Source organism: Miscanthus floridulus, chromosome 14 (genome assembly GCF_019320115.1).
Source record: "Miscanthus floridulus cultivar M001 chromosome 14, ASM1932011v1, whole genome shotgun sequence".
Lineage (NCBI taxonomy): Eukaryota > Viridiplantae > Streptophyta > Magnoliopsida > Poales > Poaceae > Miscanthus > Miscanthus floridulus.
Window position 1 is genome coordinate 85,464,638 of NC_089593.1, and position 16,214 is coordinate 85,480,851.

Here is a 16,214-nt window from a genome sequence, read left to right on the forward strand (position 1 = left end):
CCCAACTTGGGCAAGGTCCAAATCAACCAGTGGAGGCTTCTCCCTGGCAGCGGAGTCTCCATGGCTGTAGTTAAGTCGCCTAGGAAAAAGTAAAAACGAGAAATTTTTAATAGCAAACATAAAAGTGAAAACACAAAGTAAAACCAAAAGAACCAAGAAAACACATACCCAAAAACAAAGTAGTTTTTGTCACATCCATCTCTATATCCTCCTCCCGCCATGAACCAATCAGGGGCGTTGGATTTAAAGGCTGTGTCGGAGGCGGCTCATGCTCAGGTTCATCTTTAGATTCCTTGACCATAGGAACCTTCATAGAGCGGCGATCCACACTCCCAACATCTGCATTGCTAGGCAAGGAAGTGTCTCCACCACCATCGTCCTCGCCCTTAGAACTGGACGAGTCATTGCCTAGCACACTGGGCATAGGCGCCACGATGGAGGGCTCAGCGGTAGAGCTGGCCCCCATCCCTCTAAGAGCAGCTTGAACAAAACCATCCCCTCCAAGGTCAGTGGAGGCTGTGGAATGATCACCCTCCATGCCGGCAGCCATAGAAGCAGAGCCCCCATGAACACTATTTGTGACTTCCTCAGCGGCATCTGTAGAAGCACCGGCGAAAGCAGCCCCAATCTTTTGCTTCTTGCTAATGGCCTTCGCCGCACCGGTACCTCTCCTTTTCTTTGACTCAACCAATGCGGTATTATTCTTCACAGCAGCCTTCCTGCCCTTGTCCTCAATAGACTTTAGCACCTTTGTAGGAACCTTGTGTTCCTCGTGGTGTATCCCCAACTCCTCAAACACTCGATTAAGCCAAGGCATCATGCCTGCAACGACCCTCCAAGCGAGAAACTCCTTATTAGAAATATCCCCAACAATCCCCGCGCCTCTTGTTCCACAACAACAACAAAATCTTTAGGAGTCTCATCCTCCGACAACGCTATCCCAAAACATGGAAAAGGAACCACACTAGCTTCAGCGTAAACAGGGAGATTCACCATCTCCACCTTGAACTAAGGCCTAGACTTACCAAGAGGCCAGAACCGCCACAATCTCCTCCACAAGATCACAGCCTCTGGAGTAATGGCAAGCCAGAGCGAAGGCCTTGTCATAGGCCTGTTTGTGAGGGGTAATCTCACTGCTAGGTGTAACCTTCATTAGAGGCTTCATCTCTGTCATAACAGAGGCAAGAGGATACTTAGTAACCTTCTTCCCATCCTCATGAGTAGAAGTAATGCCAAAGGTCTGCACATAAAACCAATAGCGCATCCAATCCTTATCCCACTTGTTTTTCTGGCAATACGAGATTTCCAGCCTAGAATCCCCCCTGCTGCCTCTTCACCATAAAAGCGCAGCTGCCATACTGAGCTACAAGCTCGTCATCACCAACCTTCTTAGGCTGGCGCTGAAGCTCGTAATACTAGAAGAAGGTGTCTAGATTCAGCTCAGCACCATAGGACATACAAGCCCAGCAAAACTTACTCAAAGCAAGGAAGCCATTAGGAGTAAGATGATGGATCTGCACATCGAACTCCTCCAGCACGTCACGAAGAAATCGGACGGAGGGAAGGCGAAGGCCGCAGGAGAAGTAATCCTTGAAGACAACAACATAGTCCTTACCAGGTGTTGGGACAGTTTTGCCCTGCCTGCGGGAATACAACCATCCTTCTCAAGTTCAAGAATCATCTTCTTAGTCATGAGCGAAGGCCCAAAATTCTAGGTCTTGCCAGCCATAACTTCCGCTTCTTCAGCCCTGACCAAGTCACCAAGTGAGGCCTCAACACCGGCTAGATCCTCCTCAAGCTCTTGGGCCTCCGCAATAGCAACCATGCACTCCTCATAGCGCGTGGACCACCCACTAGCCCTAACACCGAGGAGGCAGGAGTAAGGACCAAAAATGGTAGCCCAGCGGGGAGGGGGCTAACAGCAGAATCCACCTCTAAAGCGCTAAGAAGACCAAAGGAAGAGCGAAGACAAGTCGCAACCAAGAGAAGGCTAAATGCGAAAGAAGGCTTAGGCAGCGAAAGGGATGAAAGCGATTACTCAGGTAGGCATGGGGGGGGGTTCTTCACCCACTACCCCCTTATATAGGCTACGGACGGACGCTTCAACCTCTGGACCCAACGGTCACGTCCGCCTAGCAACGCGTCGGTTCCAGAGCCACCATAACCAACAAGAAAGTGACACGTCACGACAACAACGGTCTGATCCGGGCGACCCAAGGGGGAAAGGGGGGAAGCCTCCGCAACTCAATATCAATGGCAAAAATTGAGGGTCACAGCCCACACGCATCAGACCATACCCTTAAGGGGGGAACTGTTGGGACACGAATATGTGAGTAGCGGAGGCTAAACCCCACTATGGAACGCAAGTACTAATACATTCGGGTTGCGTGTATAATGATGTGCAGGAGTCCATGGAGAAGCCTTTGCACTTGGTCGAGGGTTCGATGGAGATCTAGAACATGGAGGCGGAGATGATCCGGGTAGAGACAAAGGCACGCCAGGCAAGGTCTTCGCCTCCACCCTGTAGAGAGGCGAAGGCACATGACATGGCTCCGAAGGCCCCCGGAGATGGATCGAGGCGAAAACCAAGCTGCGGAGGATGATGACTGCGATGACAAAGAGAAGCCTTGCGCGGCGTAGGAACTCAAGGCCGGAGATGGGCCTCCCATGGGCACTGGTAAAGGCCCAGGAGCCAGAGGCGGTGCAGAAGAAAAAAGCCGAGATTGCACCTGGCGATGCTAAGTTAGCATAGAAATATTCTGAGAATGTACTATAGCTGGCATAGGGTGAGAATGTAAAAGGGGAAAATGTAGCAAACAATATCCTATAAAAAGGGGACTTGAACCATGTGTAAGAGAGGTTAGTAAATACATTTATGAGACCCTAATTTTACTCGAGCTCATCTATCATTCCTTCTGCCTTCGCCTAGGACCTCCGTGTGGGCGAAGGTTCCACCACTTCATACTTGCTGAAAATCCAGTTTTCCAACATTCACCAACAAAAAATAACTTTTGTTCAGCCCTAGCGGCACCTTTGCAGTTTTGATGAGGTGAGAACAGGAAGTGAGGAACCTATAAAAAAAAACTTTATTTTTCCTAAGATGAAGGAAACAAGTGTCCATAGCTTGCACGTCGTGATCGGGGTAATCTGGCCCGAACTCGGACCAGGCCCGTATATCCCTCGCCTCTTCGGCTCTTCCTCCGTCCTCTCTTCTGCTTCTTTCTGTCCACGCCAACCCGACACCGCGCGGTCGGCTCGGCCATCGCCATCCCCGCCAGCTCCCGTCCCGCTCGAGATCCCCGCGCCATGACGGTCGGCGTCGCTCTCTTACTCGACCTCACCTCCCGCCTGCCCCGCGCCGGGGCATCCGCCGCCTCCGCCGCCGCCCACTCCCACCCCGGCCTCTCCGCCGCCGCCTTCGCCGCGACTGCCGCGGCCGCCTTCTCGTCCTCCGGGGTGCCCCTCTCCGCGCGCCACCTCTTCGGGTTCGTTCCCCTCCCCCTATCGCCCCTCCTCCATCACGTCTAGCTAGGTTTCTTTCCCTGTGAGCTGGCGACTTCTTCCCCGTCGCGTGCTTGGTTGCCCAGAGCACGGCTGCCCGTGTCGCGGTGGAGGTGTTCGATTCATTGCCTAGCAGGTTTTGACTAGGGTTTGGTTCGCGGTTTAGCCGGCGCGCTGGGTTCCGGTGGTGCATGGTTCAGTCGCCGCATGTTAATTAGTCGCTCCATCTGATCACAGCAGGGAAGCAGGAAGAAGAAAGATGTGATTTTTTTTAGATAATAATCGGCAGAAAGATACATTATAGTTCTGTGAGGTCAAATTTTGATTATACGCAACACTTGTCCTCAGTAAACAGATTCTGTATTGGCTGTTTGATATCTAGAAGCTCACTGAGAACTATTCTTATCCAGCTGATGTATGGTATATACAACCAGGGAGTAACTTTGCCGTGATGGTGATGTAACTTAGAGAATTAAATGTTTGATTGTTTATGTCTGGGAGAAGTCATGTTTTCTTGTTAGTAATTCTGTAGTCGTATCAGAGTGTTGTGTTGACTATGTAGTTGGTTCTTATACAACATAAGTAAACTGAGCACAGGTTGTAAACTTGCACTAATGCTGACTGGTCTCCTGATCCTTGTGAAGCTTACCTTTTACCTTGTCGAAATTATTAGTTAATTTATGTGACAGGTTCTTGTAAGGATAATCTTTTCTTGTCCATGAGACAAGTGTTTTACTTGGCTTATATGTCATTATATGCCCTTGATGTATGTGAATTAGCCAATGTATACAGTACATGTTGTTTAGTTTCATAACGCGCATCTGATTATGGCCACAAATGCCCTTGCCCTAAATTTCCTTAATTGTACATTTGGAATTTTGTTGTGTTATGCTGGCAGAACACAAATTCCAATCTAATGGACAGTTCACCAAATGCAAGTGATGCACTTAGCCGTCAAAGAAAACGAAAACAAGCTTTTATTTCTACCATATGTAAATGCATGCTGAATCATATCTTTATGTGCTGCTTGTTGGCCTTGGTAGTGCCTCCAGTTTTCTTTTGCTTACTTGCATTTCTTTTTATTGTCCTGACACTATTTAACTGCATTTTTATTCAGTTTTCATGGGTTTACTGTTGCTCATTGTGATGCTGGCACAACTGCTGGATGGAATGATGGTTCTGATGAACTTGTTAATGAGCTTAATACCAAGATTCTTGACTCCATGCAATATGCAAGAAAAGACTACTTCCACAACACAACAAAGGAATACCCTTCGGAGCTGAAGCCACTCTTTTCTGCCTTTGGGTTGAAAAATTTTACTATCACAACCCTGAGGTCTTTTCTGTTATATTATTTGCCACTCATACAACCTAAACCTCACACTGATTCTGAGGATGAGGATGACGATCTGCTTCATGATGCTCAAGAGAAACCTGTGGATCTGGTTACTCCCTTCTACAATTCAGTGAAGCAAATCATGCGTGAGGTAACTTCTTTTATTATGATGTACTTTACGGATAATGTGATCAATTCTCTGTGTATAGCAGGCTTTCATAAACTGGCTACTACGCCTCGCCAATAGCAAGCATTATAATAAAACTTTACAACAACAACAACAAAGCCTTTAAGTCCCAAACAAGTTGGGGTAGGCTAGAGTTGAAACCCAGAAGAAGCAATCAAGGTTCAGGCACGTGAATAGCTATTTAGTCAAACTGTGTGATAAAAAATGCTTGATGACCAGATTGATTGATTAGTTGCAGTATGTTCTAATTGTAACACTTCATTACCTTGACATTGAATGTTTCTAATGTGTAACTTGATAGTAACACCTGAAAGGAGCTTCTTGCTTCTTTATTTCTTTTTTCTTTCACAAAACTTGCATTTTGATCCATGCAGATTTGATGCTTGCTGCACTTTTTAAGAATTATTTCTGTGATGTTAGTTTTCCATCCCTACTACCATCAAAATAGTAGTAGTTTCTTCATCTATATGAACTATGACTTTATTCCTAGTATCCATGTGGTTTGGGGCTTGGAATCTGAATCAAGGCCAAGCAGCTGGGCATCCTGGGATTATCATGAATGGCTAGGTTTACTTTGTACTAGAAAACCCAAATAATGTAACCCATTAAGCAAGGAGGTTTATGGAACGTATAACCTGAGACCTAAGTGGTATAGTACAAGCTTAAGCTTTGCCAAAAGGCCTGTGCAATTTTTTCTGTTGGATTAGAAGTATAAGTTATTTACATATGTCATATTCTTGTCTTTACATTTCAGACTTCTATTGTAACGACCAGACGAGTATTGGAAAGGATTGTAGTTCGTCATGTTTCACAAAGAACAGCATGGAAACTTCTCAAAGGTAATAATGCCTCTTTAATTTTCTCAGCACTGAGTTGGGTCTCTTAGACCCGTGTAACATTTTTTTCTACCTTAATGAAATGGCACGCAGTTCTCCTGCGCTGTACGAGAAAAAAAAAATTACTGGAGAGGGTTGTGTGCTTGTGACATCTGATGAGGTGTGTTGATATTTCTAAGTCCTACCACTATGCATTGGGTTATTGTGGTTTTACGGATCCTTTGTTTGATGAAAACAGGCATTGTATTATATCATGTAGGGAATTTTAATGTGTTGCTTCAGAAATCAGTAACTATAAATATGTCGAACCATGCTGTCAACAGGCTTGACAAAAAATGTTGACCACATTACTTTGTACTTCTGTTAAATTTCTTAATCATTTGTCCTTCCAGTGCCATCTGGCATGGTTCTTATCTCTGTTCTGATATTGATGTGCTATGTAGATTTCTAGAGACATGCCCTGTGTCTCAAATAAATTCTGTTTTTACAGGAATTAAATGAGTAACTTAGAACTTAACTGTTGGCCTTTTAAACTTTTCAGCCAATCACTTCTTACAATCTGTGAATGGTGTACCCAGTGCAGAGAGCTCCCGCTCTGTGCGGGGTCTGGGGAAGGGTGTCAGTGGCAAGCCTTACCCTCGCATGTGCAATGCGAGGAGACCGCGACTCGAACCCGGGACCTTCCGGTGCCAGAGCACTAATCTCTATTTCACCTTGATCCTTGTACACAGACCAAGGACTCACCAAGTTTTAGAAAATATAATTCTGATGACTACACATGACGCTATAAATTTTATGAACAGTTTAACCACATTTTCATTGAAATAGGTGTAGCAAGTGGAAAAACATTGAATGGACTTATCACATTTTGATTCCTCATTAATGGCCATATATTTTGACTTTGAATGGAGTTAGCCACGTACAATAAGGAATATTATAATCAAGATTAAAATGAGATCAACATGTATGACCCACTGGAAAAGGCAAATGCAACCATTAGGAGCAGCACTCTCATGAACAAGCTTGTTCTGCCTTTACTTTTGGTTGAACTTGTGTGATAACCAACCCAACAACAACAACAACAACAAAGCCTTTAAGTCACAAACAAGTTGGGGTAGGCTAGAGTTGAAACCCAGCAGAAGCAATCAAGGTTCAGACACGTGAATAGCTGTCTTCCAAGCACTCATATCTAAGGCTAAGTCTTTGGGTATATTCCATCCTTTCAAGTCTCCTTTTATTGCCTCTACCCAAGTCAACTTCGGTCTTCCTCTGCCTCTCTTCACGTTACTATCCTGGCTTAGGATTCCACTACGCACTGGTGCCTCTGGAGGTCTCCGTTGAACATGTCCAAACCATCTCAATTGGTATTGGACAAGCTTTTCTTCAATTGGTGCTACCCCAAATCTATCACGTATATCATCATTCTGAACTCAATCCCTTCTTGTATGACCGCAAATCCAACGCAACATACGCATTTCCACGACACTTATCTGTTGAACATGTCGTCTTTTCGTAGGCCAACATTCTGCACCATACAACATAGCAGGTCTAATCGCCGTCCTATAAAACTTGCCTTTTAGCTTCTGTGGTACCCTTTTGTCACATAGGACACCAGATGCTTGCCGCCACTTCATCCACCCTGCTATGATTCTATGGCTAACATCTTCATCAATATCCCCGTCTCTCTGTAGCATTGATCATAAATATCGAAAGATATCCTTCCTAGGCACTACTTGACCTTCCAAACTAATATCTTTCTCCTCCCGAGTAGTAGTGCCAAAGTCATATCTTATATACTCAGTTTTAGTTCTACTGAGTCTAAAACCTTTGGACTCCAAAGTCTCCCGCCATAACTCCAGTTTCTGATTCACTTCTGTCCGGCTTTCATCAACTAGCACTACATCGTCCGCGAAAAGCATACACCAAGGGATGTTCCCTTGTATGTCCCTTGTGACCTCGTCCATCACTAAGGCAATCAAATAAGGGCTCAAAGCTGACCCTTGATGTAGTCCTATCCTAATCGGGAAGCCATCCGTGTCTCCATCACTTGTTCGAACTCTAGTCACAACATTGTTGTACATGTTCTTAATGAGCCCGACGTACTTCGTTGGGACTTTATGTTTGTCCAAAGCCCACCACATAACATTCCTTGGTATTTTATCATAAGCCTTCTCCAAGTCAATAAAAATCATGTGTAGGTCCTTCTTCTTTCTATACCGCTCCATAACTTGTCTTATTAAGAAAATGACTTCTATGGTTTACCTTCCGGGCATGAAACTAAATTGGTTCATAGAGACCCGCGTTATTGCTCTCAAGCGATGCTCGATAACTCTCTCCCATAACTTCATAGTATGGCTCATCAACTTAATTCCCCGGTAATTAGTACAACTTTGAATATCCCCTTTATTCTTGTATATCGGTACCAATATACTTCTCCACTCATCAGGCATCTTGTTCGATCGAAAAATATGGTTGAACAGCTTGGTTAGCCATACTATAGCTATGTCCCCGAGGCATCTCCACGCCTCGATTGGGATACCATCCGGTCCCATCGCCTTACCTCCTTTTATCCTTTTCAACGCATCTTTGACCTCAGATTCTTGGATTCTCCGCACAAAGCGTTTATTGGTGTCATCAAAAGAGTTATCCAACTGAAAGGTCGTATCCGTATTCTCACCATTGAACAATTTGTCAAAATACTCTTGCCATCGATGTCGGATCTCATCCTCCTTCACCAAGAGATGCTCTCTTTCATCCTTAATACACTTAACTTGGTTGAAGTCCCTTGTCTTTCTCTCACGAACCCTAGCCATCCTATAAATGTCCTTCTCTCCTTCCTTCGTACTCAAACGTTGGTAAAGATCCTCGTACGCTCTATCCTTTGCCACACTTATAGCTCGCTTTGCAGTCTTCTTTGCCACCTTGTACTTCTCTATGTTGTCCACACTCCTGTCATGGTACAAGCGTCTATAGCACTCTTTCTTCTCCTTAATAGCCCTTTGGACTTCTTCGTTCCACCACCAAGTATCTTTAGCCTCGCCTCCACTTCCTTTGGTTACTCCACACACCTCTGAGGCCACCTTTCGAATGTTGGTTGCCATCTTCTCCCACATGTTGTTTATGTCCTCTTCTTCCTTCCAAGAGCTCTCTTTGATAACCATTTCCCTGAATACCTCTGACGTCTCCCCTTTCAGTTTCCACCACTTTGTTCTTTCAATCTTAACTTGTTTATCCCTACGGGCACGCACTTGAAAATGAAAGTCGGCCACCAAAAGCTTATGTTGAGAAACAACACTCCTCTGGTATCACCTTGCAACCCAAGCATGATCGTTTGTCCTTTCTTCTTGTGATGACAAAGTCAATCTGGGTAGAGTGTTGTCCGCTACTGAAGGTCACTAGATGAGATTCTCTCTTTCTAAAGAAAGTGTTGGCTATCATCAGGTCAAAAGCTACCGCGAAGTCCAGAACTTCCTCCCCCTCCTGATTCCTACTACCATACCCAAAACCTCCATGAACTGCCTCGAAACCTGCGCTTGTAGTACCTACATGCCCATTAAGATCTCCTATAAAAAGCTTCTCACTTCTAGGTACAGCTCTAATCAGACCATCTAAGTCTTCCCAGAACTGTCTCTTAGCACTCTCGTCGATGCCTATTTGGGGGGTATACGCACTAATTACGTTCAAGACCATATCACCAATGACAAGCTTGACTAAGATAATCCTATCTCCTTGCCTTCTCACTCCCACCACACTATTCTTGAGGCTCTTATCAATCAAAACTCCTCCATTTCTATTCGCAACTGTCCCTGTGTACCAAAGCTTGAAACCTGTATTGTCCACCTCCTTCGCCTTCTGACCCTTCCATTTAGTCTCTTGAACGCATAATATATTTACACTTCTCCTAGTCGCGGTATCAACTAATTCTCTTAACCTACCTGCAAGCGACCCTACATTCCAACTACCTAAACGGATCCTAGTTAGTTCGACTAGCTTTCTTACCCTTCGCACCCGTCGACTTAGATGTGAAGACCCTTGCTCATTTTTCACTACACCCGGGCACCGATGTAGTGCGCCACTAAGGATGCGACGACCCGATCCTTGCTCACTTGACACCGTGCCCAGATCGTGACACGGCGCGTCACGGGGGTGACGACCCGGCCCTTGCTCATTTAACACCATACCCGGGTTCCGATATGGCGCGTCGCTAAGAGGGTTACGCCCCAACGGTTTTCTTTCGGGTTTCATCTCCATTAGAATGACTAGATTTAACGTTGGCTCGCCACGCCTATCACAACCCTCCTTTACCAGGGCTTGGGACCTGCTATGTTGAGACAACATAGGCGGAGTTTGTGATAACCAACCCAAACTTCCAAAAATCAAGCGCTTAGATTTTTGTCAATCTTTACCTGAGCTTGTGTTTTTGCAGCTTATACATGTATCTCCACATGTATAGATATGCTAGCTACATTTTCTTTCTGTGGTCATATGACATGTTGACAAGGTTACAGCTCTGTGTATATGATGATGCTTCTATGAATCTATTTATCTGCCTCGCTCTCACCCAATTCATTTGTTTCAATTTTATGTCTTATTATTATCACAATTTTTATGCAAATTATAGCTAATTCTCTTTTCTATAGATGCTTCAAAATCATCAAAAAGGAAAGCTGCAAGGGGGATGTCAACTCCACAGTACACATACTGTGTTGCCAGAACAACTTTCCGAGGTCAGATTTGCTTGTATTGTTGTTTCTGATTTCTTTTAATAGAGAGTTCTCTCAAGTTTCTTCTTTGGACAGCACATGCACTGGGAGTATCTGCTGCTTGGGTAGTGCAATCCATAATTGAAGTATACAGATGTTTCATCCGTAAGCCCAGCGATGACTATGAAAGCGATGACCAGTTTTTTGATATGAATAAGTTCAGATTGTTTGGGAGGAAGATTTATGGGATTACCATCAAAAGTTGTTTCTCTTTAGTTTTGGCCTCGGTTGGAGCAGGCATTGGTGCCCTCGTGCATCCAGTGCATGGACAATGGTTTGGTGAGTCATAATTTCCCTGCTGTCTTGAGTGCATATACTAAGATGCTACAATACTTTTGCAAGCATTCATTTCCTCACTTAATAGAAATACATATATATTTTCAAGTTTCACTTTGAACTAGCAGAATAAGGTCAGTACATTAGCATCATTTCAATGTAACATCGCTTAACTGTATCTTTGTATACCTTGCAGGTTGTGCCTTGGGAGATGTTGCAGGGCCGATTATTGCTATAATTGTTTTTGAGAAGATGCAGCTGCCACTATAAGAAACCGGATTTTTGGCAACCACTACTTTTGGGTCCCTTGTGCAAGTCATGGCCAAGTCTTCTCTGTGTTTGGAGATCTCTGATCTAACTTGAAAGTTCACAGTTGATGAATAACAGCTTTCACCTCAATGCTCTTAGTTTAGTGGCTCCCTTTAGATAGATGCCTTCGGGTCTTGTGAGACCTGAGCATGTACTTGCTAAATTTTGTACTGTCTCAGATTTTTGGAACGAACAATGAAACTTAGATGAACATCTTTGTTAATTGAATCGGCATATTTTGTCACTATTGTTGCCATGCACCAAGTAACCATTTTCCTTATTACTCTCTCCATTCCAAATTGTAAGTCGGTTTTGCTTCTTTAGATATATAGTTTTTATCATGTATCTAGACATAATATATATCTAGTCTTCGTACGTAAGACTGAACAACTTACAATTTTGAACTTGTTAAGGAGTACTTCAGTACTTCATGCTGCTTGTGGGGGTAGGGAGTACAATACTTCATGCTGCTTGTGGGGGTACCATTGTTCTAGTACTGTAAGCATTAGAATTCGATGTGTAACCAGTTTTCTCTTCTGGTTCCGTAATAAGAACCAGATTTTGATAGGAACATTTTGCTGGTACATTCAGGTTGGTATGCCAAATTCCTCAAATCTAGTCCCGTGTCAAGTTATAACCCATTATTACCCATCCTGTTCGACTTTAGGGTGTGTTCGCGTTCCCAGTGAACTGAGTCTAACATCAAGACCACCTTAATGGGGATATGTAATGCAAAAGTTTGACATGCACAGATGACAGATCCATACTCACTTTTCAAGTTCCATACCTCTTGTCGATCCTTAGACTATAAAACATTGAAGAGAGTGTTCGTTCAAAAACCACAAAAAAAAAAAACATTGAAAAAAGAGCCAAATTTGAACAGTAATGCTGGGAAGTGATCGTTTGTTCGCCCCAGATGCTCTGTTGGTGGGCCGTGACCCTAGCCCAACTACCTTTTCTATCCGCTCGGGAGTTTTTCAAAAAAAAATTGAATCGGTCTTCCTGCCTTGTGGCCCTCTTCCTTCCCACCGTGTCACACCTCGTGCGCGGCTCGTGCCGTCACCGCCACCTCGCTGCTCCGACCTGGCATCATGCCACCCTCCCCGCGCCCTGGACCACCAGACCGCTGAGGACCGTCGGCTCCTTGAACTTGGGGTGGGAGCTGAGACTGCTGGCTGCCCTTCTTCCGACATCTGTCCGTCGCCTCCTTAAACTCGATGTGGGCGCCATCTTCGCTTCTTGCTCCGGGCCGCTGCCTCCGATGAACTTCACATGCCGACGAGCTTCTATTTTTCCAAGCAATAAGGAGATGTTGCGCTGCAAGCGTATATTGCAAACGTATGTTTCAGATGTTTCAGAGGCATGTTGCAAGTGTTTCATACGGATGTTGCAAAAGTGAATCGGGATGTTGCATATGTTGCAATGGTTGTACACTTATGTTGTAAGCTTCTGTTCCCAATATTTTATCTGTTTTTTCAGACTTATATTACAACTGTGTTTATTTGGATGTTGCATATGTGTTCACACATATGTTGCAAAGTGTTTTATCTAGATGTTGCATATGTTTTGCAAGTGTTTTTCATGTGGTTTTGCATGTGTTTAAAATGTATGTTTCAAGTGTTTCATCTATCTTCAGACATATGTTGCAAGTGTTGCATCGGGATGTTTCAAAAGTAGATCGGGTGTTGCATCTCCCTCCTCGCTTTCTGTTGTCTCGCCTCGGTGTCTCTCCTCCTCTCGGTGTCGGCTGGCATTCCCCACCCCCTTCCACCTCTTCTCGATGCTGGTGACGTTCGGGGCGGCACGGGCCCCGCATGGGCACGAGAAACGGTGTAGGAAACGGCTGCAAGCGCATGCTGTGATAGAACCACTCAATTTATATAAGATCAAGTACGGCTGTCCCCGTTTAACACGTTGATGCGCACATACTTTCACTTATATAAACCCGGTAGTCTGCCGAGTGTCACGAAGGACCTCGGTAAATCCACATCACAACCAAGATCGCACGATTAAGCAAATACACATCATATACACAGAGTTACAGCGGAAATAATATTTACAACGAGTTCACAAATAATAATACAAGTTTGGGTTTCAAAACCGATTAGTGAAAACAACATAGCTTTCAACTGATTACAATAATATAAGTTCCAAATACATTGCTAGCATATGGGACATCCTCTGACAAAAGCATATAGATAAGAACACTATATAGAGTCGCCGAGCCCACTGGCGGTTGGCCACCATCTTTAGCAGATCGAGAACTTCACCTGCAACATGGTGGGATAAACCCTGAGTACTCGAATGTACTCAGCTAGACTTACCCATCGTAAACTAAAAATAAAGTGACACCAAAGAGTATGCAAGGCTTTATCGGTGGAGTTAGCTTGACAACATTTTGTATAAAAGCTCAAGTAACATAACTTGGAGATTTGACATCTTTAGCATCAAATTGAATACCTATTCAATTAAGCATCTCTAGATTAGCACTTGTACTAGAGCAATCACTTGATTAAGCTAACAAGCATTAGTCACATGCATCTATTAACAATCTTTCATCCTTTACTTATATAATGCAATATATATATATTATTTTAGGTGATATCTTAAACATAGAGTTGAGAGCTAGAATTTTTATAGGTGATAGGTGATATCGAAACATGGCTATTGTATAAATACTACATGCTTAGGTTTTATAATTTGATCACTATGAAAAAGACAAATTGCTATTGCAAGAAAACATGTAAGAGCAAGATAAATCTAAAACTCAACATTTTCTGTAAACATATAGCCATATTATGTATCAACATGACATAACAACATCATACAAAGGTTGTGGAACCATATTTTACATTTTTACAAACTTATATTATTTATAAACCATTTAATAAGCATTAAACAAGTTAAATTAATAACTCAGTCATATTGCATCCAATGAATATGAAATTTTTACCACATCATACATGTGATATCAGCAGCCTACTATAAAAATTACACAACAGTTAGAGTACCACAACTTTAGATATGAGAATAACAAGCAAAACAAGCTAAAATTTCCTATTTAATAAGATTAAGTCAAAACATTATAAAAACAATACACAACTAGCATGTTTAATATTTTTATTAGCTAGACCATGTCATCACAAGATTAACACAACTCGAATTACCATTTTTTGAGTTCTATAACTCAAGATATGCATCTGTCCAATTTAAAAACATTTTTAAAAGCACTTTACAAGAATAAATAAAAATAGCAGAAACTTTCTACTAACACATATCATATTATGACTCTACTGGGTAGATCTACTCACAAGGATTCCAAAAAGTCTTTATTTGCTATTTTATGATTTTTTTTCTACTATTTATTATGATTTTCCAAAGTTTCAGCCATAAAAGAAAAACAAATTTGCATCGGAGACCCTGAACTTTCCTCAAATACTGATTCCAGCGAATAGGTCCTTCTAGGAACTATTCACATGAGTCACGACTTATGTAGAAAACCCCGTGGACTTGTTTCTATTTTAACGCGAGGTGCCCGACGTGAGTTGGAGCAGAGGAAGACATCGGGGCCGGCCGGTTCTGGCCGGAGGGCGGCTCTCCGGCGGCAAGCATCGATGGTGGAGCATCATGGTGCCCGCACGCACTGAGAGGAGCCCATAGCTCGCCCCGCGGTGGCCTGACGTGGCTTGGCCATGTGCGCCCGTAGCTACAGTGCTGCTGCTCCAGCGATGGCGCTACGGCGGCTGCGGTGGCTGAGAAAGGGGGCAACGGAGTACCAGGGGGCCCGCGCGCACTAGCAGGTGCTCGCAGCTTGCCCCATGGTGGACAGAGGTGGCTCGGCCATGGCAGCAGTGGCCTGACAGACGGCGAGGACTGGCTCGGGGTCAGCTGGCCTTGGCGAGCGGTGGTTGAAGACGACGCCAAGGAAGGGTCGGCGAGGCTAGGACATGGCCGCGCCTGGCCCATGGCTCAGCTAGCTGCAGCCATGGCCTGCTGGCCATGCGAACAGTCGCGCGGCCATGGCCGCAAAGGCAGCACGTGTAGCAACAACACGGCGAGGGGCAGCGGTAGAGGGAGGTGCAACGCGCGCTGGAGGGGCTAAGAGAAGGCAGTGGACGTGGGCTGCTCTTGGTTGGACACAAGGTGGCGCGGAGGCGAGGGAGATGTGGGCGGCTTGAAGCTCTGCTCCGGCGTCCATGGCGTCCGCGCGCTCCGACGCTGAGCAGAGCAAGGGAGAGGGCCAAGGAGGGCGAGCGATAGCGCCGGGAGGAGAGAGGGAGGGCATGGAGGAGCTCGGCATCCTCTCTAGAGGAGCAGGGGCGTGTGGCAGTAATGGTGGGGGTGCGGCCGACGCATGGAGGACGCGTGGACATTACGTCTAGCACCTGGCGGGCGCGGTTGTGGACACGTTGGAGCTCTTATTTCAACATATTCCGTGTGGATTCGGACCTAGGCGCCTCTAGGAAAATTACTGCCCACCTGATGATCTACAAAACTCATTAAGGGTGTCTAAAAATTAGAGCTCTCCATTAGCGGCTAATTAAGCCCCAAGTTGATAGTGTCAACGACTTAACAATGGTTAAGCTTTGCTCTGTTTGAGCTCGAATTACTTGGTCCAATTTGATCCAACTTCTTCCTATACCTTCTTCATGGAATTATCTCCAACCCTTATTTTTGGCACAACTCAAGTTGCTTAACAAATTTTGAAGAACGCGGGATGCCAATCATCATTGGCACTGAAATTCCAGACTTTCGATTCTTGGACCCTGAAAACAGCACCGGATTCAGTTTTGAGGCCTCAGTTTGACTAATTTAGGGGCCAAACTAGCTCTTGACCTTTAAACAAAGTTTGTTTCCCAGAGGCCAAAGTACAACTTTCATTTAGGGTCAAACACCAAAATAAGTACAGAACTTATAGTTCGACTTTGGTCAAAACAACATCTTAAATATGCTTAAATCATCCTTTTTGATCCATTGAAGCATTTTCTGGGCATTTGCTCAACATG

General features: G+C 44.5%; 1 protein-coding gene across 1 annotated transcript; it reads left to right on the forward strand.

Moving 5' to 3' along the window:
- The first annotated feature begins 3,192 nt into the window (after nt 1-3,192).
- Nucleotides 3,193-11,455, forward strand: LOC136505490 (uncharacterized). The gene is made up of 6 exons (XM_066500649.1): nt 3,193-3,485; nt 4,619-4,988; nt 5,779-5,863; nt 10,501-10,587; nt 10,660-10,902; nt 11,096-11,455. The coding sequence occupies exons 1-6, from the start codon at nt 3,307-3,309 to the stop codon at nt 11,167-11,169; spliced, it is 1,038 nt and encodes a 345-aa protein (XP_066356746.1). The 5' UTR covers nt 3,193-3,306; the 3' UTR covers nt 11,170-11,455.
- Nucleotides 11,456-16,214: the final 4,759 nt, after the last annotated feature.